The sequence below is a fragment of the Babylonia areolata genome, chromosome 18 (genome assembly GCF_041734735.1).
Source record: "Babylonia areolata isolate BAREFJ2019XMU chromosome 18, ASM4173473v1, whole genome shotgun sequence".
Classification (NCBI taxonomy): domain Eukaryota; kingdom Metazoa; phylum Mollusca; class Gastropoda; order Neogastropoda; family Buccinidae; genus Babylonia; species Babylonia areolata.
Window position 1 is genome coordinate 29,906,296 of NC_134893.1, and position 27,259 is coordinate 29,933,554.

Genomic DNA, 27,259 nt, shown 5'->3' on the forward strand with positions numbered 1-27,259 from the left:
CTGTTGTGTTTTTATTCGTACGCGTGTGTTTGTTCTTTGTTTTTTCTCTTCTTTATTTTTTGCATTCTTTCCTGCTTGTTCGTCAGAGTTATTTGTCTGTTAACTAAAAACACCCTTGCAAACTGTCACCATATCATACACGTATATGTATTACCTCTATCGCTAAAGGTGGTGTAAATTGTTATTCTGCTTTATTGGTGTGGAATTTCGTGTGAAAGAGTAATGGAGACGATGTTGAAAAGAAAATATGACCTTATGTGCAAGGGGGAAAAGAAGAAGAAAATTACAAAAAAAGAAAAAGAAAAAAAAAGAAAAAAGAATGGGTTCACCATTGGTTTCCCAACGCGAGATATGCTGTTCAAGGGTACTTTATTTTTCTGCACAAGGCAAAGTGCAGTCCTGCATGCGTGCGTATGTGTGACAGAGGAGAGGGGGGCGGGGGGTTTACAGGCAGATATACTGCCTTCAGAACAATCAACAAATGTCTGCAGACATACTGCCTTCAGAACAATAAACAAATCGCTGCCCATTCCTATAAACATATATAGTATCTGGGCCTTCATTGTGTTCCAGTCAGCAGATCAGAGCCATTCTTCTTTTCCAAAAACCGACTTTCAAAAGCGCAGTGGGTACACAAAAAAGAAAAAAAAGAATCAGCGACCATCATAACATGTCCACCGTACAAAAACAACCATTCCCGAGAAACAAGCAAAGATGACTTACTGAGGCCTTTCATCTCCTCTGGAGTATAGGCCGTCAACAACAGACATCCACAATCACCTATCCTAACTATGTATTTGCCTCTGTCTGGCTCAAGGTAAGACACATCATCTTGGTGTCTGCCTGGAGGTGTCTTCGTCAAGTGTTTCTTTGGCGGTTCCATGTCAGGGCCTATCTGGTGATGCTTTACGATTTTCGTCGTACCGTTTCCCTGATCCATGATCTGTTTCTTCTTCCAATTCCTTTCAGCTGATAATTGTGTTTTCTTCCATAGGTCGACGCTGCTGACCTTGTGTTGCCAGTCGATCAGGATTCTTCTCAGACAGCTGTTGATAAATATCGGCACTTTGTTAAATGTAGTGTTTTTCATCCTCCATCACTCAGTACAACACAACAGCACACACTTCACGTTGGAATTGAAGAACCGATTTTTTTCCCATTTTTACAGCACTGTGGAGTTCCAGATGTTCATGGGATGTATTAAGGCTGTTCTGGCATTGACAATCATTACTTTGACATCTGCATCTGCGCCGTCCTGCTTGTCGATAGTTCGTCCAAGATTAGTGAAAAAACATGATTCCACCTCATCCAGTATCTTACCTTCGAGTGTGACTGGCTCAGCACAGGTTGTATTTGTTCTCATCATCTTCGTCTTGTCCCTGTGGATGTTGAGGCTCAGTTGAGATGATGTGTGTCCGCTAGTACTGTGGTTGAGACCAGAAGTCTGGAAGAACCGCCAAAAGAAAACTGGAAGAGGTGAACGAGGAAGAAGACTGGTCATGTTTAATATGTCCTCAGCCCTACACTCGCACCAGTCCTCGTGAGGTGTGGGTGCAGCAACTTATGTGCCTCCAATGGGCGCATGAAGAACGCACCCCTAGATTTGTCCAGTTTGTCTGCCCTAACTGCGATTCTAGTGACACTGGTTGATTTGCAAACCTGGATTCTCAGACTTGCACACAGAGAGACAGAGAGTGAGGGGGAGATTTGTAACCAGTTTTGTTGATCATTTCATTGTAGAATTTGCCTTTGGCGTGATTATAATAGAATTGTCTAGACTCTATGAGAGAACGTGCTTATGTGGTTACTGGAGGTGGGGTGATAAGCTGAAAGAATAAAGGCTGTGTGACAGTGAGTGAGAGAGAGAGATAGAGAGAGAGAGAGGATGATGATATGATGATGATGATGGTGTTTTATTGAAGAAACACATAACGTTCATTTCAATGCGGAGTTGGGGAATAGGCCATTTGGCGTTTAAAACAAATCATTTTCAAGTAGACAGAGACAGTCGTTAAGCGTAACAGAGGACAATTCAAACTTAACAGAGTATCAGAAGGAATGCTGCGATGCATATTCTAAACAAATTTCGGCGTGTACGCTCAGAGCGCAATTCAGATACAGAGAGAGCTAGAGAGAGAGACAGAGCGAGTAATGAATAAAGCTATAAGCATCGCCAGTTCACTGAAGTAGGCCAATTACAATCTAAATGCAAACCGATTTACACTTTTTTTTTTTAGTAATAAGTTTGTAATTAGATTGAGGGGGCGTAATACGCCCACACTAGGCGTTTTGCTCTCGCAAAAGGGCGTTTTGCCCCACGTTTGGGGCGAGAAGGCCAAAACATTTGTTGTTTTTTTTAGTTGAGCACTTCTTACATATAATTGTTTGTTTCATTTTTCGATTGCTTGGGATATGTTGTAGCGTGGTTGGGCCTCTATCGTGTACTCTTGGTTACGAAGTGTTGTGACTTCAGCGAGAAGAGAAATCGGACTCCTCACTTTAGGGGGGCCTCTTGCCCCGAATGACTATCAGTCTATCTATATATGTATGTATGTATGTGTGTGTGTATATATATATATCTATATATATATATATATATATATATATATATCTATATATATATATGTATCTCATCGTGTGTGTGCGTGCGCACGCGCGCGCGTATAAGTGTATATCTTTATGTATGTCTGTGTGTGTGCGTGTGTGTGTGTGTTTTATGTGTCCTCTTTGTTCTATGTGGCCAGCTCATTGCATGGGCCTAAGCTTTGATGTTGGGAACGGCTGCAGACAATGCAGCTGTGTGTGTGTGTGTGTGTGTGTGTGTGTGCACGTTTTATCTTTTTTGTTCTCTTGTGACAATAGCATGGCACGTTTCACTGCACTGCAGTTGCGCTTTTGGCTTCATGATTATGTACGAAGTGGCATTCATTGGAACTGACGGAGAGAATTTTTTTTTTTTTTTTTTTTTTTTTTTTTTTTTTTAACTGACGTAGCCTGACGTAAAATAAACCTGATGGCTGGTCTCCACGCCGCTATGTGTGTATAGGTTTCACTCTAATCCACTGTCTAAAGAAGCGGTGCACACTCACACCTCTGATTCTGATATGCCTACCGAAAAAGTAAGAGCTTTCCTAACAGCTGATTGGACTTAAAAAAGTAACATGGAAGGCGCCTATTGGTGTTATATCCTATCATGAATCGGCTGATATCCTTTTTCAGCCTGAATAAAATTATATAGAATGATATATTTGTTTTTTAATGATGCGGCTACTGTCTAAATGAGAAAGGTATCTGGCATTTTTAATGCTTCCAGTGTCGAATTTTTATTTTTTTTATTATTTTTTTTAAGTGACTATGAAGAGAAAGAAAGATGGATTTTCATACCGTTTAAGAAAACCACGAGACGGTCAGGTTTGAAAGTCTTGTTTGAAACAATTGTGATAGAATTTAGATTGGACCTTGGGGGAAAAAAAAAAGTTTTCAGGTTTTGTCACCATGTTTAGCGTCCATGTGCACGCTGTCAATGAAGAACCGGTGTCCATGTGTGCACGGGATTGTCGAGTGTGGCTCACAGTGTGAGAGCACGCATATTGAGTAGCTGTTCGCTATCCTTGCAGGATAGAACTTTACTTCGTCAGACAATCATTGAACTCCGTATGTTTATCACTGTTTTCAAGTGTTTGTCTAGTATTGTCTGTCGGTCTCCCAGACTGCCTAGTCTCTTTCTGTCTGTCTGTCTCCCTGTCTATTCATCTCTCTGTATGGCTCTCTCTGTCTCTGTCTGTCTGTCTGTTTCCTTCTCTCTTAACTCTGTCAAATATTATTTTTCCATTCTTAAACGGATTCGCGTGTCAGTTACCTATGCCTCTCTCAGAAATGAGGGATTCTGCTCGTGGAAATGTTCTTAAACAACTTACTAGTCTGCATAGAAGAGATATAAAACAGTAAATTCATTAACTGTCTCTGACTACAATTACAAAGCCTAAAATGCCACTAAGATGGAAACTTACTCATAACTCGCTTTACACATTTGAGGTAATCTCTGATATTGCTCCTCCATCTCTGAAATTGACTTGTTACGAGCACAATACGCGATACGGTATAATCAAGAAGCACCGCTTGGAATTGATCTTTATAAAATCATGTTTCACTTACTCAACTGGTTGTCTTATTGAACTTGATATACATCTTAATTAATTTCATTGTTCATATTAATCTGTCTTGACTATCTGACGGAAAACAAAAGATTCTGGGATGTCTTTGAATTGTGTGTGTGTGTGTGTGTGTGTGTGTGTGTGTGTGTGTAATGTTGTATATCATTACATCTTTCGGATTCATGAGACGTAATCTAAGGAAGTGCTCTACAGAGAGTCGGCGGATGGTTTTTGTCTGTTGTCCGCTCCATACTGGAATATACTGCAGTGGTATGGAACGGCTACAGCTACCTCCAGAAAGGCATTGAAAAAAGACTCGGATGGGTCCACCGCCAAGTGGCCAGATTCATTGCCAAAGACTGCAGGTCAAGGGACCTGGGCTGTGTGACTCGAATGTACAACAACAAACAAACAGAAACAACAACAACAACAAAAAAAAGAAAAAAAAAGGAAGAAACAACAACAGACTACCCTCCCTGGGGAAACGGCGCAGAATTATCCGCCACACCACCCCATACCCAACAGGCTTGTAAAGGAACTCCAGCTTCAGCGCTGGTCACATTGGCATCTGCAACGTAATAATCTAGATCTCTCTCCCTCTGTCTCTCTCTATGTCGCGCGCGCGCGCTGATACATGCTTCTGCGCGCAGTCTTCATTGGCGATAGATGGCGCCCGATCGAAAACGTGTTACAAACGATATTGATCGGTTATCGCAATCTTATGGTGTGGACTGGGAGTTCGATAGATTGTGGTGACCTAGACATTGTGTCGGACTGATAAAGACCAGAACTTTCACCTTAAGGGCGTGAAGCCGATGCGTCTATAATTATGTCAGATCAAGGATACTGTGTATGAAAAATCACGTGAGAACCTAGCTGTAACCACAGACACTATTATACCAGAGAAGCTGTTACTGTTATTGAACGGCAAGGATGAATGCCTATGAAGGACCCCTCAATTCACACGCTTTCTCATATAATATTCATTTGTTGTATCGAAGCCTTTTTTTCTTTTTTTTTTAATTTGCTTTGAACGCATTGTATTTTCTTATGATGTTGAAAGTAAATTCAGCGTTAAATCACTCGATCAAAATGATAAACATGGACGACACATTTTAGAATCGAAGTCTTGCAAGTTACCACCGGAGAACTGTAAGTCCTTTTGCGTTGTCAGAGGATGCAGGCTGGATCAAAATATGGAGGGGGGGGGGGGGGGGAGGGGGATAAACCAGAACAGGCCCAGACGAATTTGATGATTATAGAAAGCAATCGTTCTTGTAAAAAATAGGGTTGATAGAGGAATCCAGGACTGCCAGTCTTTGAATGACCTCAGGCGAACTTAATCGGGAAGTAAGACTTACATCGACACAGTTGTTGCTGCTAATGTTAGCATCGGATTCTTTGTTGCCGCCAACGCGAAAAACTGCTCGATGTAATCCTATTGTCGATGTCTGATAGAATGAATCACAGGCAAACAGGTTGACTGAAATCGTCATGCGATAGTCACAAGACGTTAGAACACAAATTGTCTATAGATTAAAAAAAAGGAAAAAAAAGAAGAAGAAAAAAAAAGGACTTCGTGTGGAGTGCGATCACAGATTTGAACACCAGTGTGTTGAGAGTTGGCGCGGTGCATTTTTGCTGTGATTCGATGAGCCAGTGGAGTAGAAAAAAGTTATTGGAACGTGCGAGCCGTTTTTGTCGTCGATCATCGTGATACGAAGTAAAAACAACAACAACTTCGGCATGTTTCCAGCTGTGTTTGATGAACACGGGACGGTATGGCCACATTTTAATGCCCTTTGATAACAACCAAAGTTAAGGCCATGTATATGGTGTCAAGAGTGAACTAGAGTACGGGACTAGTCATTATTTTTGTCATTTTAAAAGAAGGGGCTTGAAAAGCCAGTTAACTTACTCCGTCCTAGCAATGTCCGAACACTGCTGGCCGGCGCCAGTGCATTATTTTCGAAGTAGCTGGGCGTCGATCCTCGGTCGATACGAAGCTCCGTGCTTCGCGGAGATCCCGACGAGAATGTCATTGAACGACATCAGTAATCGTTAACATCCGGTAATTTTAGTTGCTGGGAGTTCGTCGATCGGTAATTAAAAAAATTAGTGGGAGTTCATTGGTAATTTTGGTGGGAGATAAGGAGTCAGGAGGAGGTGTTGAGGGTGACCAGTCTGGGGATCGAGTTTGATTCCTGGTTGGACTTTTCTGTTGGGACCGGTTCTAGCAGCCTTTAGTGAAAAACTCATGTCGGATAGCAGCGAAAGCCAACTCTAAGTTTCAATAAAGGCCCGCATTTCCCAGAAACGCAGGAACTGAAGTATGCACAGACTTTAATTGAGCGAGAATTGAACGTTACATCCATTGATTATTCGGGACCGATGTCAAGCTGCTCGCAGTACACCAATCGAGGATCGATGCCCAGCGCCGGCCCATTATTTATGCCAACACATGAGTAGGTATCGAATCCTGGTCGATCATACTGGCTTTTAGACATTTCAACTTTGTGCAAACAATTGGGGAAGGATATGTGCAATTCTTGACAACCCCATGCCAACATGCTGAAAAAGTTTTGGAGCAGTTTGAGTACTTTCAAGCACTCTTGTGGTGCAAGTTTTGTTTACAGCAAGGAATTCATGTTTCGCTACATGTAAAATACTAAACAAAATGTTGTGAGATGTATACAGTTCTTCTGACCATGACAATGAGATACTGTATATATATATATATATATATATATATATATGACACCAGTTATAAACACTAACAGGTGAGACAGTATGTGACTGATTTATGCAGACTGCCATTCTTTTAGTTTTTAAAATTCCATTAAAAATACTGGAGGAAGGTTGCACAAGCTGTCACCCTTGCAGTGCGGAAATGATAAGTTACGACTATAGAGCAGTTGCCCAGACTGTTGGGATTGCTTTAGTTTAAGTTAGGTTTTGATAATGTGGAGGAGTTGTTCAGTCTCTTTTTTTTTCACTGATGTATGGGTCTAATAGAAGTGACCAAATAGAAGTGTCCTAATTAGTTTAATACAGTAGCAGGAATATAGCAATAGGAACACCCATGGACTGGCTAAAGCCTGAGTTTGTGGACGTTCCTGATTAGGTTGATATGGTAGTGGTAAACAGATGAGGACTGGGTTAAGCATGAGTTTTGTGGCTTATGTTCTTCCCATCAGTTTTAGTTTTTTAAACACTTTTGCGAGTTTCCCAACCCATGACAATTCACAAGAAAAATGGTGATGATGTCCGTGATTTTGACAAGATAGGGTAGTTAGTCATTTTAATAGAGACTATGTGTATAATGTGTGACAAGAATGCATCAGATGCTGACTTTTGAATACAACAATCTATTTCTGTGTGGGTGGATACACTGGTAAGCAATTAAACAAGGTAGATAATCACACACTGGTATCAGGTCAATTATTTTACCAATTTCCAGTACAGGCAAAGACACATTTAAACAAAGAAACGAAATGGACAGCATTTATCCATTGAGCTGAATTTAGCACCACACCTTAACATTTGGTTGTTTCCCTTATGCTGTTTTAATCGTTTGCTTCTTGACTGCTTTGAAAAAGCAAACTCACATGTAATAAAAAGAAACATATTGATTAATCTGTGAATTGCTAAAAGAATGGGCCTTGCATGCAACTCTCTCTCTCTCTCTCTCTCTCTCTCTCTCTCTCTCTCTCTCTCTGTGCAAATGCACCATTCCTGTCTATACCATCCATGACACAGGACTGTTCGCACATCATTTATCACACTGTTCACATTAATATATTGTCCTTTTGTTTTTTCTTCTGTCTCTCTCTGTCTCTGTCTGCTCATCCTGATATCTCTCTCAGGAGTGATATTAAGCAGAAAAAAAACTTGCAATCTGGCACAGATCAGAACTGTATAATGTATAGCCTTTAAATCAACTGTTATAAAACAACCCAGATAAATAATGGGGTCACTGACAAAGGCATTACACAAACTGTCCTTACCAGGTGTGCCTTGCCTTTTTTTTTTTTTTTTTTTTTTAGTGAGGATGACATTGCAAAGTGTTCAGAACAGTTGATGCTAGTTCAAAAGTTTTTGTTTGAAAGAGTGTGAGCTTAATCAGTTGTAAAGAGTTTGAGCTTAATCAATTGTACAGCTGTGTTAGGGGAATGATTTTAGACAGTCCGTTTTTGTTAGGGTAAGCAGTGGTGAGTGGGGTTCATATGCCAGTTGTATTGTACTGTATTATGTTGTGTTGTTTTTGTGTGTTTTTTTTGTGTGTCTTATATTGTTCTTATTATTTCTTATTTCAGTCATTTGCCTTAAGCATAATTATCTTTCGTTTTGTTGTATTTTAATGTATTTACTTATTTGTTTATTTTGTCACATTCTTTCATATTATGTTCATGTTCTACACAAACCCAGGATAGGCCCTTGAGGCCTGATAAGTGCATTGGGTTTATGCATAGGTCAGGCATCTGTACTTAAAAAAAAAAAAAAAAAATTCAGCCCTGAAATGGCCCCATTATGGCCAGCTGGGCTGCAAGCAATATGACTTGATTTGATTTGAGCCAACTACACAACAAAGCAACCACCCTATAAACCAAACACCCAGTCATCTCCCCAACAAACCAAACCACCTACCCAACCAACTTACCAGCCACCCAACATACCAACCAGCCACCCACTCAACAAGCAACCTAACAAACCAACTGACCACCCACCCAACAGACCAACCACTCACCCACTCAACCAAACACCTAACATACTGACCACCCACTCACTCAACCAACGAACAAAAAAAACAACCACCTACCCAACCAACCTACCAGCCACCCAACATACCAGCCACCCACCCACTCAACCAACCACCTAACATACCAACCACCCACTCAACCAACCAACCAACCAAAAAAACAACCACCTACCCAACCAATTTACCAGCCACCCAACATACCACCCACCCTCTCAACCAACCACCCAACTTACCAGTCACCCAACAGACCAACCAACCACCCAACTTACCAACCACTCAACCAACCACCTAACAAACCACCCACCCACCCACTTGACATGACAAGCCACCCAACAAACGGCCCACCCACTCACTCAACAAGCCACCCAACAAACGGCCCACCCACCCACTCAACAAGCCACCCAATGAACCAACCATCCACCCACTTCACAAGCCACCCAACAAACCAACCACCCAACAAACCAACCAGCCACCCACTCAACAAGCCACCTAACGAACCGACCACCTCCCACTCAACCAGCCACTCAACCACCCATCCACCAACACACCCACCCACCCACCCAACAAACCCAACAAACCAAACAAACCAACCAACACACCCACCCACCCACTCAACAAACCACCCAACAAACGGCCCACCCACCCACTCAATAAGCCACCCAACAAACCAACCACCCACTCACTCAACAAGCCACCCAACAAACGGCCCACGCACCCACTCAACAAGCCACCCAATGAACCAACCATCCACCCACTTCACAAGCCACCCATCAAACCAACCACCCAACAAACCAACCAGCCACCCACTCAACAAGCCACCCAACGAACCGACCACCCTCCCACTCAACCAGCCACTCAACCACCCAACCACCAACACACCCACCCACCCACCCAACAAACCCAACAAACCAACCAACACACCCACCCACCCAACCCAAACAACCGACCATCCCCTCTGCTGCAGAGGGTGTCCAACACGGGCAGCGTCAACACAGCGGATGAGCTGAACTTCACCACTTTCCCGAGGGACAGGGACAGGGAGCAGGACCACGAGGAGCATCAGGCGCTACTGGTGAGGGTGGAGGACCCCCACAAGGACGGCGCCATGCCCCTCGGGGTGAAGGTCACCCGCCGGCTGAAGGAGGCGACGCAGAACTGCTGTACCCTTGACACCCTGAGGAGGAGGCTGCCCATCCTGTGCTGGCTGCCCAAGTACAGGTCAGTCGGTGGCATGGTGGGTGGGTGGGAAGGGGGTGGTTGGGGGGCATGTTCATTGTATTTTAGTTTTTTTTTGGTTGTTTTTTTGACTCAGTCTTTGCTGCCTTTTGCTCCTCACTGAAGAGCTCATCTTTTCAAGACCTATTTATTGTATAAGTGTTCTTATTCATTTGCATTGCCCTTATTCATTTGCATTGCCACCCTACACCTTCATCTCAGGGGACACAGAGAAAGAGTGGTTTTGAGTGGTTCATGTAATTTGTTTCTTTTTCTTTTTCATGTGAAAAGCCCTGAGCTCTAAATGGAGAAAAAAGGTGTTCATCGTCACTGTTATTGTTATTATTATTATAATACATTATTATTATGATTTTACATTAACTTTTCTATGGTTATTAATATATTGGCATATTTGGTGATTTTTTGTTTTTGTGCTTCATTTTACTTTATTTTGGTATTAAGATATGAAATTTGGTTAAGTGACCTCTGGACTCTGTCCAGAAACTTTTCAGTATTACGAAAACCAGTCACTCACCCCTATGGAGTCAGTCTCATAATGGTGGGGTCCACAGAAAAGGTTGGTTGGAAGGGGTTTAGGGGTCCACATGGATCTGTTAAGAGTCAGGTTGCCATAAGGATACATACCTCAGGAGACCCTGCCCTGCTTCTGAGACACTTTGGTGGTGTTTAGTTTTGTGCCTGTTTGTTTTATTTCTTTCTTCTTCTTTTTTAAGGCACCGTCCTCCTCTTTCAAGTTCAAACTTGTTTCCAGAGAATTGTGTGCTCAGTCTGCACTTTTTTTGATGACATCTAGTTCTGCAGTTTCAGTTTCAAGGAAGTGTCAAAGTATGTGCACAGACACATATACGCAACATGCCACACCACATTTGCTTGGGGGGGAAAAAAAGGAGCGAATGTCAGGCATTCGCATAAAACCAATGCACTTGTCAGGCCATGAGAGCCTGTTGTATGACTGCTGTCATTGTGGTGTTGATGCTGACTGTGGTGTTGTATGATGTGGTGTGGTGTGGGGTGGAGTGTGGTGGGGTCAGGTGGGATGGGGTGTGTGGTGGGGTGGGGTGGGGTGGGGTGTGGTGTGGTGGGGTGGGGTGGAGTGGGGTGAGGTGGGGTGAGTTTGGGCGAGGTGGGGGGAGTGTGGTGTGGTGTGGTGTGGTGGAGTGTGATGGGGTGGGATGTGGTGTGGGGGAGTGTGGTGTGGTGGGATGTGGTGTGGGGGAGTGTGGTGTGGTGGAGTGTGGTGTGGGGGAGTGTAGTGTGGGGGAGTGTGGTGTGGGGGAGTGTGATGTGGTGTGGTGGGATGTGGTGTGGTGTCAGGGAGTGTGGTGTGGTGGGGTGTGGTGTGGTGGAGTGTGGTGTGGGGGAGTGTGGTGGGGTGGGGTGTGATGTGGTGGAGTGTGATGTGGTGGGGTGGGATGTGGTGTGGTGTCAGGGAGTGTGGTGTGGTGGGGTGTGATGTGGTGGAGTGTGATTTGGTGGGGTGGGATGTGGTGTGGTGTCAGGGAGTGTGGTGTGGTGGGGTGTGGTGGAGTGTGGTGGGGTGGAGTGTGGTGTGGTGGTGTGGAGTGTGGTGTGGTGTGGTAGGGTGGAGTGTGGTGTGGTGGGGTGGAGTGTGGTGTGGTGGCATGGAGTATGGTGGAATGGAGTATGGTGTGGTGTGGTAGGGTGGGATGTGGTATGGTGTGGTGTTGATACTGACATGTGTTATGGTGTGTGGTGTGGTGTGAGGTGTGATGTGGCATGGTGTGGTGTTGATGCTGACTGTGTTCTGGTGTGGTGTGATGTGTTGTGTGGTGTGATGTGGTGTGGTGGCTGAGTGCAGTTGTCAGGATTTCCAGTCTGACATGATTTCCGGTCTGACGGTGGGTCTGACGGTCATCCCCCAGGGCTTGGCCTATGCTGGGATTGCTGGCCTGGACCCTCAGGTGGGTGGACATTTTCACTGCAGATTCAAGACTTCAAACATGAAAAAAAAACAGCAACCCAGTGCAGTAAATAGATAAATAAATGAATAGATATACCTTTTTTGCTGCTTCATTACTGTCTTTCACCACACCCAGTTGATGGACAGTGAATTATATATACAGTCATTGCTGCTGTGTGCTATGTTTCAGTATGGCCTGTACTCAGCCTTCATGGGCTGCTTCGTATACATGTTCCTGGGCACATCCAAGGACGTGACGCTGGGCCCCACGGCCATCATGTCGTTGATGACGAGCATCTTTGCCACCTCCCCCATCAGCAAGGATCCCACCCTTGCCCTCGTCCTCACCCTCATGTGTGGCCTGGTGCAGCTGCTGATGGGAGTGCTCAACCTGGGTACTCTGTTTCTGTTTGTTTGTTTATTTGTGTGTTTGTGTGTGTGTGTGTGTGTGTGTGTGTGTGTGTGTGTGTGTGTGTGTGTGTGTGTGTGTCCCTGAATTTGTCATTTTTGTTTTCCATGTTTTGATGATGGGAGTGATGAAAATGCTGCCGTGGCATGCCATTTAGGTTCAAGACTACTTGACATGACTGTGCTCTCATGTCAGGTTCAAGATCTCTCAGATCAATACAGGTGAAGACCTGCTAGTGCCTTTACCTTTCATGTGTGAATGCTCATACTGAAGATAAAACGGGCATGATAAAGACCTTGCTTGTGATTTGTGCTAGCATTTAAGTGGGTCTGGAAACATGGAACACATCCAACATGTGCCCACCCAGAGAAAGAGAAGTTAGTTGCAGAAATGGTAGGGCAGATGAAGGCTCAACCTTGTAAATGTGTGTGTGTGTGTGTGTGTGTGTGTGTGTGTGTGTGTGTGACTGAAGCCAACAAATGATGAGCTTTGACTTTTGTGGCCCTTTCTTTCTGTGGGGTGTTTCATTTTTGTCCCATGGTGTTTCAGGAATCTTGGTGAATTACATTTCTCACCCTGTGATCAATTCCTTCACCTCCGCTGCTGCCATCACCATTGGCTTTGGCCAAGTGAAGGTAGGAAGAACTGCGACTTCTATCATGTTGATAGATAATGATATTATATTGATATTATTTGTACTTAGCACCTGTTCTCGGTCAGGGTCCAAGCTCTAAGCACTTTACAAACATGGAGTCATTTGCACAAAAAGGCTGACTACCTGGGTAGAACTGACTGACAGCTGCCGTTAGGCACTCATCATTCATTTCCTGTGTCATTCAGTCAGGCTTCAGTCACATGTACGCAGGTGCATACACATTCAGACATAAACACTCCCACACATACACACATATGTATACTGGAGTAGATTTTACTGCAAAAAGTAGCCAGGGACATTCCTCTTGTTGTCTTGGGTTTTACATGCGGTAAGTGCATGCTACACATGGGCCCAATCCTCTCCTGCCATTTTAACCTTTCCTGGCTGAAGGTGGGTACCCATTCACACCTGGGTGGAGACAGGAAAATCAGAGTTAAGTGCCTCAACACCATGCTGAAATGGGGCATCAAACCCAGATCACTGGTGAACACTGGCTCACAACATATATGCCTAGCTGATTCTGCCTCAGTGCCTCCATTTTATCTGTGACAGTTCTAATTGCTGTATGTCCACTATGCACTGGATGAGACAAAATACTGAGGTCATATGTGCAGTACACACTAAGCGCATGTAAAAGAATCCATGGCAACAAAAGTGTTGTCCGTGGAAAACTTCTGCAGAAAAAAAAATCCACTTTGATAGGAAAACATACATTTGCAGTCAGAAAAACAAAACAGAACAAAACAAAACTTTTAAAAAGATTTAAAAATAAAAAAGGTGGCACTGCACTACAGCAGTGTGCTATCCCTGGGGAAAGCAGTCCACATTTTAAACAGATAAATTTGTTGTATCAAAAGAATCATACAATACAATGCAATGCAATGCAATGCAAAGCAGTACAGTACAGTACAGTACAATAGACAACACAGCACAGCACAGCACAACACAGCACAATCACTGAATGGCTGGTTCAGTATGATTAAAGCATTAATTGATGTGTTTGAAGTGTACACAGTATGGAATATTTGTTGGCTGATGTTATTATTCATCAGGGCATCAGTCACAGTGCCATGCAGCTGTTCTGCTCTTGCTTGTGAAAAAGGACAGAGAAATAGAACAGAGAATCAATAGTATCATACACTTGATGGAGGGGAAACAAAAAGGGCATAATATGCAGAATGTATTCATTCATCATGGCTTAAATGAAATTGTCATGGAGCTGTTTTCGGTTGTTGTTGTTTTTTTCATTAATAATTTTCAAAGGGATGTGGTTGGTCTATGCTTGCTTCTTGTATTACAGGATTGTTTTAGCATACCACATATGCTTGACTGTTTAGAAAGAAAAATTTTCTTTGATTTGCACTATCAGATTAATCAGATATATGTTACATTTTTATGTGGTTGTGTGTTTTGTCTCTGTGTGTCAGTGGTTTATTACCCTTTTACTTTCCAGACAGTCTGTTTCTGATGTTTACTTTCTAATGCTTGCCCATGTTGCTTTGCAGCATAATGATTTGTTGGTGTTTTTAGTGCAGAAGTCTTGCTTTACAGTTGAGCATGAGATCGGCATTCGGTTCATCTCCAATCTTCAAACTCGGTATTTTGTGCCAGAATGTGCCAGGTACCAGTGGGAACGACAGCATGTGTATGAACATTTTTGCAGAATATTTTGGGGCTGGAGCACATCCCACGTGATTTTATGCCCATGGTGTACCACACTTTCGCCAACATCCCCAAGACCAAGTGAGCAGCCTTTCACTCTTTACAGTTGTATTTAGTATAAATAATATTTATATGTTTCAAGAGCTCCAAAACAGTTAAATTTGAGATTGACTGGCCTGTGCTTGTCCTTGCCACATGTGAATTGGCTGGCAAGATCACACCTGTGTGATAGTGGGTTCAGTGCAGGTGGTCAGTACAGGCATATGCATGCTCTGTGTGCCTGTGCACTTCGATTATCGCTGACTTGTTGTGAAGTCACTGCTCTCCTGTGTTCCCTCCACATAGGTCCCTTGTTTATCACCTGAAGCTCCACTAAAAGCGCCATTGCTGCTGCACACGATGCCCGGGTTTTGAAGGCAAGTCAGCAATATCGCAGCTTGCAGCATTGGACAAATGCCAGCTACGAGTCGAAACTATGCAGCATGCTCAGACATCATTCCTCCAACATTCCAGGCAGACCTTTTGCCCAGTCTTTGAATTAAAAATTTTCCAGCACGGTGCAGTACATGAAGCAATTTGTTTAAAAACAACCGAGTTAGTGACAGTTGAAGTGCGCAGGCCACACTTTAGCCAACATTTCCAAGTGAGCAGCCCTTCACTCTTTAAACTGTTTGGTTTTGTGTGAGCAGTTTGAAGAAAGGCAATATGGTTTCAGGGCACTCCTGTTTTTACTGAGGAAAAGTGGCATGGTTTTGAGGCAGTCTTACTGTATGAAGGAAAAGTGGCATGGTTTTGAGGCAGTCGTATTGTATGAAGGAAAAGTGGCATGGTTTTGAAGCAGTCTTATTGTATGAAGGAACAGTGGCATGGTTTTGAAGCAGTCTTATTGTATGAAGGAACAGTGGCATGGTTTTGAAGCAGTCTTATTGTATGAAGGAACAGTGGCATGGTTTTGAGGCAGTCTTATTGTATGAAGGAACAGTGGCATGGTTTTGAAGCAGTCTTATTGTATGAAGGAACAGTGGCATGGTTTTGAAGCAGTCTTATTGTATGAAGGAAAAGTGGCATGGTTTTGAGGCAGTCTTACTGTAAGAAGGAAACGTGGCATGGTTTTGAGGCAGTCTTGTTGTATGAAGGAAAAGTGGCATGGTTTTGAGGCAGTCTTATTGTATGAAAGAAAGGTTACATGGTTTTGTGGGGTTTTTTCTTTTTCTTTTCTTTTTTTTTATTACAAAGGAAAGGTTACATGGTTTTGTATGCAATTTTACTTTTGTTACAAAAGAAAGGTGACATGTTTCTTTGCTTTCTTCTTTTACTGAGGAAGGTAACACACTTTCTTAACTCACTTTATTGATTTTTGGGGGGTCGCATGTGTGTTTACACACAACATGAGATTATATCATAACCCAGTATTTGTGTGTGTGTGCATGCTTGTGTGTGTGTGTGTGTGTGTGTGAGTCTGCGTGTGTGTGGGTGTATGTGTGTGTGTGTGTGTTTACGTGTTGTGTGTGTATGTGTGTGTAGGTGAGTGCGTGCATATGTATGTGCATGTGTATGCATGTGTATGTATGCATATTTGTCTGCTTGGTATTGGCAGTATTTTTTTTATATTTACTTTTTTTTATGAACCATCATTATATCAGTGATGCTGTCATGTTGTCGTCAGGAAATGGGATCTGGTAATGGGTCTGGTGTCAATGGTGCTTCTCTACTTTCTCAAGGTTAGTCAGTGCTTCCCCTCTCTACCTGCCCCCCTCTGGCCACCCCCTCTTCCCCTCTCCCACCCCCACTTGATCCCTTCTCTCTGTCCTCTTCTCTCCTCTTCTCCGTCTCTTATTGTTAGCCCCTTCCCTCACATGTTGCATACATTTTGCTAACCCAGATTTATTTGGGTCAGTTGTCAATTTCTGAGCTTGGTGGTTGGTTTTCTTCCCCTCCCACCCCCCTTTTTTTGTGTGTTTTTTGTTTGTTGTCATGTTAGTCAAAGTGGACAAAAACCTTATAAGATATGGTATGATATGATACAATGTGATATGATACAATAAATTATGATATGATATCATATGATACGATATACTGCACTGCACTCCACAGCACTGCACTGCTTTGCGCTTCAGTTTGATTCAAAACAAATACAATACAGTACAATGCAATACAATACAAGTACTACCAGTACAGTATAGTACAGTACAGTACAGTACAGTACATCTTTATAAATCAGATTGGTTCAGGCTGATGTAAGAGATTTACTGAAATGTGTTCCAAGTCAATACAGGGACAGATGGTACAAGTATTCATGTCCTTAGAGTGGCGAGTGCAGTTTCAAATCTTGTCTCCACACAATTGAAGCAACATGTGTGTTGTGTGTGTGTGTGTGTGTGTTTGTGTGTGTGTTCAGTCTTCTTGTTTGTCTTTTCACTAAGTTGTATTAGATGAGGATAGAGGAAAAAAATACTAGTAAGGAGGGGGAAAAGTCACTGTGTATGTGTGTGTGTGTGTGTGTGTGTGTGCATGTACGCACATGTGTGTGAGTCTCTGTGTATGTGTGTGTGTGTGTATGTGTGTGTGTGTGTGTGTGTGTGTGTGTTTCTCCTGGTTTCTGGTTTCATTCCTGTTGGCAATGCAGCCTGTGGTGGTGATAGTGGTGAAAGGTCCCCACCCCACCCCCCACCTGTGGGCATGCAGGGGGCTCTTTCAGTATAAGAAGTGTCCCCACATCCTGAAAATTCTATGCTAGAAATGTTTTCTTTTGTATCGCTCAGGCCATTTTATTCATTTCTGTTGTCTCTTCCTTTCTTATTTTCTGCCTTGCTGGTCAGTTCATCAACATCTTTTCTTTTCTCTTGAAAGCCTTGAATATTTTTTAGATATGGATACTTATATAGTGCTCATCCTCGGTTGGAGACCAAGCTCCAAGCGTTTTACAAAGCTTTGTGTGTTTTTTCTTTGGACTTGATAATTGGGCATTCTTAATGTGATGTGTTATTTGTTGTGCCAGGTCCTTGGGCAGTTAATTTGTTTTATTTTATGTTTTTTTTTACCATGACTGTTGTAAAGTCTGACACAGATTGACCACTGATGTGCAGAAACTACGGGCAAAGAAGTGGGGAGACGAGGAACTTTCAGACAGCTCTGTCTCACTTCCTGTGATGGTGGCTCGCAAGATAGTCTGGCTGGCTGGAACAGGTTGGTTTGTTGATGGCTGCATTGCTGCTGCTACTGCTGCTGCTACTTCTGTTGTCTGATGTGAACAACTCATTTCACTGACATTGCCAGCAACAAGAAGTGCTTGTGTTGATGCCTATAGTATGATTCTTTTTTCTGTGTTAAGTATATAACATTACCGCAGCTTATAGTCAAATGGTATCACCGACAATACAACATTTTAACATCATTATGACACATTACTTCTTCTTCTGTCCCTCAGTCTTTGACCATGGGGAGACAACTGATGATCAGGCAACCAGTTCTCTCCCATATTCCTTGTGCCTCGTCTCTCTCAGGATGTCACTCAGTCTTGGGCCTGTCCATTCTGTGATGTTGTCCTTCTATCTCTTTTTCTGTCTGCCTCTCCTTCTCCTTCCTGGCTCTGTGCATGCAGGATTATCTTTGCACTCTGAAAAAAAAAATCATGCTGTTGTAGATTCTGTCGGAGTAATTCTCATTATCTGTCAACTCCAGTCACTGTACCATCCCTGTAGAAAGCCCTGACAAAAGTTGTAGAGTTCCTAGAATTGTGTGTATGTCCCACTGACACAACTGCCATGTTTATTTGTATCAAGGTGTGAGCTTTTATGTGTGGCCATTTTACCTTGCCATTTTGGCAGCCATACTCCATTTTCAGGGATTTGCATGCTTGGCATATTTGTGTTTCCATAAACAATCACTGAACGCTGACATGGATTACAAGACCTAGATCTTTAATGTTGGTGAAAAAAAATTTTAAATCAAAAGAATCGTGGCTTCTCTTGGTTGTACAAACCTGCTAGTGGATGAGGAGTTCAAACTCAAACAGTGTGCACATGTGCTAAGTCCATAACTGGCTACAGAAGAGTTAAAGTTAAGAAAAGCACACTCAACTGTGCAGCTGTCACAAGTGAATCTGTGAGACTGATACAGAACATGGAGAGCAGATCTTGCCACAAAAACCCCCCCATTAAAATCGATGCCACCAAAGACCTTCAGGAAAGAATGCAGTGAACAGCAACCATATTTACAAGAGGAACAGATAGGGGGAAACTTCGATTTATGCGCTTTTCTGCAAGTGGGTATCCTCCATTATTTATTTATTTATTTTACATTATATCAATAACCAAAAAAAATCATTGTGTGATCTTGAAACTTCTTGAGAATTTCGGTTTGTTCTGGATTCTTCTTAGATCCTCTGTTCCTGGTGGTGTGACTTTGATACCAGATAAATAATGTGTGTAGGTGCCAATGCTATTGTCGTCATCTCTGCTGCCGGGATTGCGGCCAGCCTTTGGCTGAATGACATCAAGGTCATCACCCTCACAGGGGAAATTACCCCAGGATTACCCCCCTTTGAACCACCTGACTTCTCCAATGGCAACATGACCACGTCAGATATTTTCTCTGTAAGAATTAAGTGTAACCTGTGTTGATTCATAAGGGTTTGTTTTTTTGTTATGGTTTTGTTATTTATGTTGTTGTTTTTTGGTGCCCCAGTATTTTGGACATTTTTAGATTTTTTTTCTATAATTTGATGATGATGAATGATTATGGGGGAAGGGGGGGTTAAGAGGCTGCTATGGGGATTCATTTAGGCATTGGACTACTTGACAAGGCTGTACTCATGTGATATATCCTGGCATCAGCCAGGCTGAAGACACCTGCAGTGTTGGTTAGGGAAATCTGAACAACGCTCCCAAAGATGCATCTGTGAAGTGAATGATCATTGACTGTGTGGACACAGTCTTTCCATTTGAGACAATAGCACACTCAGCACTGGGTGGGAGCTGGCCATGAGCTGAATAAACACACCTCTAGTAGGGATCAAACCCATGTCCTTCCAGTCATTATTCTACGACACTGGCCACTTTGCTGTGTTGGCTGGTGTTTTTTTTCCTAAATTTCTTGATGGGTTGTTTAGAATAATAGCAGAGACTTCTTTTCACAGAATGAGAGCGTGCATGTTTGCGCACGCATTTGTGTGTATGTGTTGCTGTCTGGATGAAAGTGTAATTTTTAAACATTAAAAAGACACACACACACACACGCACGCACGCACGCACGCACGCACACCACAACACAACACAACACAACACAACACAACACAACACAACACAACACAACACAACACAACACAACACAACACAACACAACACAACACATATACAGCATCAATGTTTTTTTGAATGTTTTGTCATTAGATAAAATCTGGTTTTAAACACTGTTCTTAAACTCACCTCTTCCACATATAGTGAAGGAAAACAACCTGATTGCACTTGGCTAAGCAACAACATGACCACCAGATTTGTTGCACATATAAACAGGTTATCACATATGCACAAGCATATATGCATGAAAGGCTGCGTGGATATGTGCAGCTGTACTCTGTTTTTTGTTGTTTTTGTTTAAGTCCATATGATAGTCCCCAGACTGCCTGTTGATGTACAGTGTAAATACTGGAACATATAGGTGCTATGCTGTGTTGATGTGTGCTTTATGTCTGAATGCCATGCTCTTTTAGCTGAATGTACAGTGTAAATCATGGAACATATGGGTGTTATGCTGTGTTGATGTGTGCTTTACGTCCAAATGCTGCGCTCTTTCATCTCAACAAAAATGTCATCTGCTGCTAGGCAAGAAGATTTCACACTCTTGATGTTCCTGGGTGTGGGATGATCATGATCATGTTTGGGTGTGTGACAGTGAGTGAAAGGGGGTGTGTGGGATGGTCATGAAGTGTGTTTGGGTGTGTGACAGTGAGTGAAAGGGGGGGTGTGGGATGGTCATGAAGTGTGTTTGGGTGTGTGACAGTGAGTGAAAGGGCTGGGTGTGGGATGGTCATGAAGTGTGTTTGGATGTGTGACAGTGGGTGAAAGAGCTGGGTGTGGGATGGTCATGAGAGTGTGTTTGGGTGTGTGACAGTGGGTGAAAGGGGGAGGTGTGGGATGGTCATGAAGTGTGGGGAGGTGTGGGATGGTCATGAAGTGTGTTTGGGTGTGTGACGGTGAGTTAAAGGGCTGGGTGTGGGATGGTCATGAAGTGTGTTTGGGTGTGTGACAGTGAGTGAAAGGGGGAGGTGTGGGGTGGTCATGAAGTGTGTTTGGGTGTGTGACAGTGGGTGAAAGGGCTGGGTGTGGGATGGTCATGAAGTGTGTTAGGGTGTGTGACAGTGAGTGAAAAGGGGAGGTGTGGGGTGGTCATGAAGTGTGTTTGGGTGTGTGGCAGTGGGTGAAAGGGTGTGTGTGGGATGGTTATGAAGTGTGTTTGGGTGTGTGACAGTGAGTGAAAGGGGGAGGTGTGGGATGGTCATGAAGTGTGTTTGGGTGTGTGACAGTGGGTGAAAGGGCTGGGTGTGGGATGGTCATGAAGTGTGTTTGGGTGTGTGACAGTGAGTGAAAGGGGGAGGTGTGGGGTGGTCATGAAGTGTGTTTGGGTGTGTGACAGTGGGTGAAAGGGGGAGGTGTGGGATGGTCATGAAGTGTGTTTGGGTGTGTGACAGTGAGTGAAAGGGTGTGTGTGGGATGGTTATGAAGTGTGTTTGGGTGTGTGACAGTGGGTGAAAGGGCTGGGTGTGGGGTGGTCATGAAGTGTGTTGGGTGTGTGACAGTGGGTGAAAGGGCTGGGTGTGGGGTGGTCATGAAGTGTGTTAGGGTGTGTGACAGTGGGTGAAAGGGGGAGGTGTGGGATGGTCATGAAGTGTGTTTGGGTGTGTGACAGTGGGTGAAAGCGGGAGGTGTGGGGTGGTCATGAAGTGTGTTTGGGTGTGTGACAGTGGGTGAAAGGGCTGGGTGTGGGGTGGTCATGAAGTGTGTTGGGTGTGTGACAGGGAGTGAAAGGGCTGGGTGTGGGATGGTCATGAAGTGTGTTTGGGTGTGTGACAGTGGGTGAAAGGGGGAGGTGTGGGATGGCCATGAAGTGTGTTTGGGTGTGTGACAGTGGGTGAAAGGGGGGGGGGGGGTGTGGGGTGGTCATGAAGTGTGTTTGGGTGTGTGACAGTGGAAGAAAGGGGGGGGTGTGGGGTGGTCATGAAGTGTGTTTGGGTGTGTGACAGTGGGTGAAAGGGGGAGGTGTGGGGTGGTCATGAAGTGTGTTTGGGTGTGTGACAGTGGGTGAAAGGGCTGGGTGTGGGATGGTCATGAAGTGTGTTTGGGTGTGTTACAGTGGGTGAAAGGGGGGGGGTGTGGGGTGGTCATGAAGTGTGTTTGGGTGTGTGACAGTGAGTGAAAGGGCTGGGTGTGGGATGGTCATGAAGTGTGTTTGGGTGTGTGACAGTGGGTGAAAGGGCTGGGTGTGGGGTGGTCATGAAGTGTGTTAGGGTGTGTGACAGGGAGTGAAAGGGCTGGGTGTTGGATGGTCATGAAGTGTGTTTGGGTGTGTGACAGTGAGTGAAAGGGGGAGGTGTGGGGTGGTCATGAAGTGTGTTTGGGTGTGTAACAGTGGGTGAAAGGGGGAGGTGTGGGATGGTCATGAAGTGTGTTTGGGTGTGTGACAGTGAGTGAAAGGGCTGGGTATGGGATGGCCATGAAGTGTGTTTGGGTGTGTGACAGTGAGTGAAAGGGCTGGGTGTGGGATGGCCATGAAGTGTGTTAGGGTGTGTGACAGTGGGTGAAAGGGGGAGGTGTGGGATGGTCATGAAGTGTGTTTGGGTGTGTGACAGTGAGTGAAAGGGGGAGGTGTGGGATCGTCATGAAGTGTGTTTGGGTGTGTGACAGGGAAAGGGAGGAATATGTGTCAAGTGTCTCATTCTCTAGTTCTGTTTCTCTCTCACTCTCTGTATACGTGTGAACAAACAGTTGGGAGTATGCTGTCAAGTGAGTGGATAAGTGAGTTAGTGTGTGTGTGTGTGTGTGTGTGTGTGTGTGTGTGTGTGTGCGCTTGTGTGAGCATATGTGTACATATGTGTTTGTGTGTATGTTGCATCATATAAAGATGGTTATTTCTGAGACTGCTGGTCGTAGAAATGCAGCATGGGAATACATACTTTTTTCTTATTAAGGTATGACTGAACTGTCATTTATAGCACAAGTTTCCCATTTTTCTGGGGGTTTTTTTCTTCACAATTCAGCATAGCAAAATATGTCAGCAGTGAAAGAGATGAACTGCACACAAATGAGTTGTGTGTGGGTGTGCAGAACATTGGAGTGGGATTCATCATTGTTCCCTTCCTGGGGCTGGTGGAATCTATAGCCATTGGGAAAGCTTTTGGTGAGTAACATTTTCTGGTCTATCATTCTATTCTGTATTATGGTCATATTACATAGGTTGCGCAAGCATCTCCATGATCAGAATGGTCGTGACTAGACATATGTACTCTATGTGTGTGTGTGTGTGTGTGAAGAAGCGTTTCAACATATATGTGCACAGGTGTGTGTGTGTGTGTGTGTGTGAAGAAGCGTTAACATATATGTGCACAGGTGTGTGTGTGTGTGTGTGTGTGTGCATCTCTGTGTGCACGTTTGTGCAGTTCATCTCAATCATTATGTTTTTTTGTTTAATCAATTTATATTCTTACCTATAGCACAGGTATACTTTTACTAGTGCACAAAAAAAGCAACAGATATTACATGTATCCACACACACATAGACAGACAAACACACACGCATGCGTGCGCACGTGCACGCACACACACACACACACACACACACACACACACACACACAGAGGTAATACATGTATCCACACACATAGACAAATGCACACACACACACACACACACACACACACACACACACACACATACATACATATACACACACACCTACCTTCCTGTGCATGTGCATGTTGAAACGTTTCTTCAAACGTGCATAGATGATTGTTAGTTCCTCAGATCTGAGCATCATTGAGAAGGAAGTCCATGGCGACAAACCCTCTGGTGGCTCTGCCAGACACCTGTGAACAAACATGTTCAAACGCTTCTTCAAACATGCACAAACACTTGAATATGTAATTACATATACGCACATACACATGGCTGTAGATCAGTCAGAAATCCCCAGTTCTTTTCTTTTTTCATTAACCTCACATACGCATAGGTCATATTATTTATCTTGACTGGTTTTCTCAGATGAGAAGTACCTTATAGCAGAATGTATTTGTTACCATTAGGTATTTTCCTTGATTGTTTTGTAGGTTATAATTGGTGTTATCATTTTTATGATTGACATTTTTTGTCACTAAATTCATCACAAAATGTTTTGGTGTGTGTCCTGCAGCACGGGTGAACAACTATAAGATAGATCCCACTCAGGAGCTGATAGCTATAGGTGAGTTTTGATAGTTTCAGAAATTGTTGGTTGTATTTTTGATTGTGTACTATTTACGATTGTGTGCTATGACTTGTGTATGTGTGCTTGCGCGTGTGTGCTTGTGTGTATTTGTTTGTATTGTGTGTGTGTGTGAGAGGGGTGGGGGTGGGGGGTCGAAGGAGGGGGAGAGGGGAGGAAAGTGAGTTGTGAAAAATGAAATTATAGGTGAGTTTCGTTTTGCAGGTGCTGCCAACATCTTCAGTTCCTTTGTTCACTCCTATCCAATCACAGGCAGCTTCTCCAGGTATCCTGTCTGTGTGCAGTTGTCTTGTTTTTGGTGAAGTGAATCGGTGATCTTTATGTCTGTCAGCAGAGAGGGACAGAGAGTGAGCAACAAGACAAGTGGAAGATGTGAAGAAGTGTGTGTGTGTGTGTGTGTGTGCGCGCGCGTGTGTGTGTGTGTGCGCGTGCGTGTGTGTGTGTGTGCATGCGTGTGTGTGCGTGCATGCGTGTGTGTGTGCACATGCGCGTGCGTGCATGTGTGTGTGTCTTTGTGTGTAAATGGAAACTCTTTTTGGATGAAGGTATTATTTGTTTATTTTGAAATCCAAACTTTAAAAAGGCAAAACACACACTGATGATGGAGGAAAAAAGAATAGATATATGTGTATGTCTTCATTAAACTATTTTGATTAAAAAAGTTATGATGGCTTATAGAATATTTTTTTCATTTTCAACGTTTCTTATTATGGCAGTAATAATGGTCATATAATTTGCTTTCTTATGCATGTATGTAAATTGTGCGTGCTGACTTTCACTTTCAGAACTGCTGTGAACTCTCAGAGTGGAGTTAGAACTCCAGCAAGTGGGCTTTTCACAGGTCAGATTACAATTCTCACATTTCACTTGTACCCGCAAGAGGATTTTTTTTTTTTTTTTTTTTTTTTTTTGACAATTTTTAGCCTGCCATGTAGGCAGCCATATTCTGATTTTCGGGGGTTCATGTTGGGTATGTTTCTGGTTCCATAACTTAACAAACGCTAACATGGATCACGGGATTTGAAATCTGCGTGTTTTATCTTGCACATGGGTGTACACACACAAGGGAAATAAATCTCGAGCAGGTCTGCATGTTCGTTTGTCTTTACTGTCAACTTTATAATTAGAAAATTGTCTTTGATCACCACTACTGCAGGTATGATAAAGTGAAACTAAAACATCTCACTTATATAGAGACATACCACTGCTGCAATTATGATAAAATGAAATTAAAACATCTCCTTTATAAAAAGAGATATCACGATTCACAAGAAGAAATTCAGCAAAAATATTGAAATTTTTTCACATACAAATAAAGGACCTTCATCACCAATATTCCTATACAAAAGTTCACCTACACTCACCCACACATCACACCCAACCACACAGTAAGGAAGAAGTATATGTCATTGTAGTCGTCGTCGTCTTTGTAGACTGCAACTCCCACGTTCACTCGTATGACCTACACGAGTGGGCTTTTACGTGTATGACTGCTTTTACCCAGCTATGTAGGCAGCCATACTCCATTTTCAGGGGTGTGCATGCTGGGTATGTTCTTGTTTCCATAACCCACCAAATGATGACCTGGATTACAGGATCTTTAAGTGCATATTTGATCTTCTGCTTGCGTATACACATGAAGGGGGTTCAGGCACAAGCAGGTCTGCACATATGTTGACCTGGGAGATAGGAAAAATCTCCACCATTTACCCATCAGGTGCCGTTACCGAGATTTGAACCCAGGACCCTCAGATTGAAAGTCCAGCACTTTAACCATTCAGCTATTGTGTCCGTCTGTCACTGTAGTAATGGTGTGTGGGTGATGGCGGCAGGTTCCCTGATACTCCTGGTGCTGGCGTTCCTGGTGCCATACTGTTACTACATCCCCAAGTCAGCGCTGGCTGCCGTCATCATCATGGCTGTCATGCAGATGGTCGACTACAAGATCGTCCTCATCCTGTGGCGCACTGACAGTCAGTGGTGGTCCTGGCTGTGTTTACGTTGTTGCTGTTTGTTGCTGTCATTATTTGTTACTGTCATTAGTTGTTACTGTCATTAGTTGACAGTCAGTGGTGGTCCTGACTGTGTCTGCGTTGTGGTTGTTACTGTCATAAGTTGTTACTGTCCTTAGTTGTTACTGTCATATAGTTATACTGTTATTAGTTGTTACTTTCATATAGCTGTTACTATCATTAGTTGTTACTGTCATATAGTAGGCTTCCTTCGGTCATGGCTGACCATGGATAGAGTATATCCGACCTAATGTCTACTTGGATCAAGCAGCGTCGCCTGTGACTGTAGAGACCGATGCGAGAGAGACGGTCTCTGTCGCAGCAGTCACATGTGTAAGCTGATGTTGGTCTGTTGGCTGCCGTCCCCTTTCTGTGAGCTTGCTTTTCTGCTGCAGCAGCTGACAGTTTGTCCTCACCAATCTGTAGCTGATTCTTGAGAGTGCTTCTCCATCTGTTGTGGTCATCTGCAAGGTCCTCCCAGGACTCAGTGTTGATCTCAAGTGCCTTCATGTCACGTTTGCAAACGTCTTTGTATCTCAGCTGTGGGTGGCCGATGCTTCTCTGCCCCATGGCGAGCTCTCCATAAAGGATGTCTTTTGGGATGTGACCATCTTCCATGCGGTGAACGTGGCCCAGCCAGCGCAGCCGACGCTGTCTCAGCATGTATACATGGTCCGGAGGCCAGCGCGAGTCAGGACTTCGGTGTTTGTCACCTTGTCTTGCCAGGAGATGTCGAGCATGTGCCGTAGGCTTCTCAGGTGGAAGGTATTGAGCCTTTTCTGCTGACGAGCATTTGTGGTCCACGCCTCACTGCCGTACAGCAAGGTGCTGAGGACACAGGCATTGTATACAGCCATCCTTGTCTTTGTGGTCAGCTTGGGATTTGTCCACACTCTTTGTGTGAGGAGGGCTAGCGTTGTGGCTGCCTTCCCGATCCTCTTGTCGATCTCGGTGTCAAGGGAGAGGTTGTCGGTGAT

The 27,259-nt window shown here is 43.7% G+C and overlaps 1 protein-coding gene across 4 annotated transcripts in view; it reads left to right on the forward strand.

Annotated features, from left to right (window-relative positions):
• The window catches only part of LOC143292637 (sodium-independent sulfate anion transporter-like), a 61,203-nt gene that overhangs the window by 25,524 nt on the left and 8,420 nt on the right, over positions 1-27,259 (forward strand). For 3 of the 4 annotated variants that reach the window (XM_076603118.1, XM_076603120.1, XM_076603122.1), the window contains exons 2-14: positions 9,878-10,131; positions 11,969-12,071; positions 12,261-12,465; positions 13,029-13,114; positions 14,798-14,877; positions 16,463-16,517; positions 17,883-17,982; positions 19,228-19,391; positions 23,118-23,190; positions 24,199-24,249; positions 24,475-24,535; positions 25,056-25,111; positions 26,103-26,243. In XM_076603118.1, the coding sequence (XP_076459233.1) occupies positions 9,878-10,131; positions 11,969-12,071; positions 12,261-12,465; positions 13,029-13,114; positions 14,798-14,877; positions 16,463-16,517; positions 17,883-17,982; positions 19,228-19,391; positions 23,118-23,190; positions 24,199-24,249; positions 24,475-24,535; positions 25,056-25,111; positions 26,103-26,243 (1,429 nt within the window). Of the gene's footprint in view, positions 1-5,676; positions 5,934-9,877; positions 10,132-11,968; positions 12,072-12,260; positions 12,466-13,028; positions 13,115-14,797; positions 14,878-16,462; positions 16,518-17,882; positions 17,983-19,227; positions 19,392-23,117; positions 23,191-24,198; positions 24,250-24,474; positions 24,536-25,055; positions 25,112-26,102; positions 26,244-27,259 lie in introns of those variants that run through there. The other variant, XM_076603121.1, reaches the window with a different exon arrangement.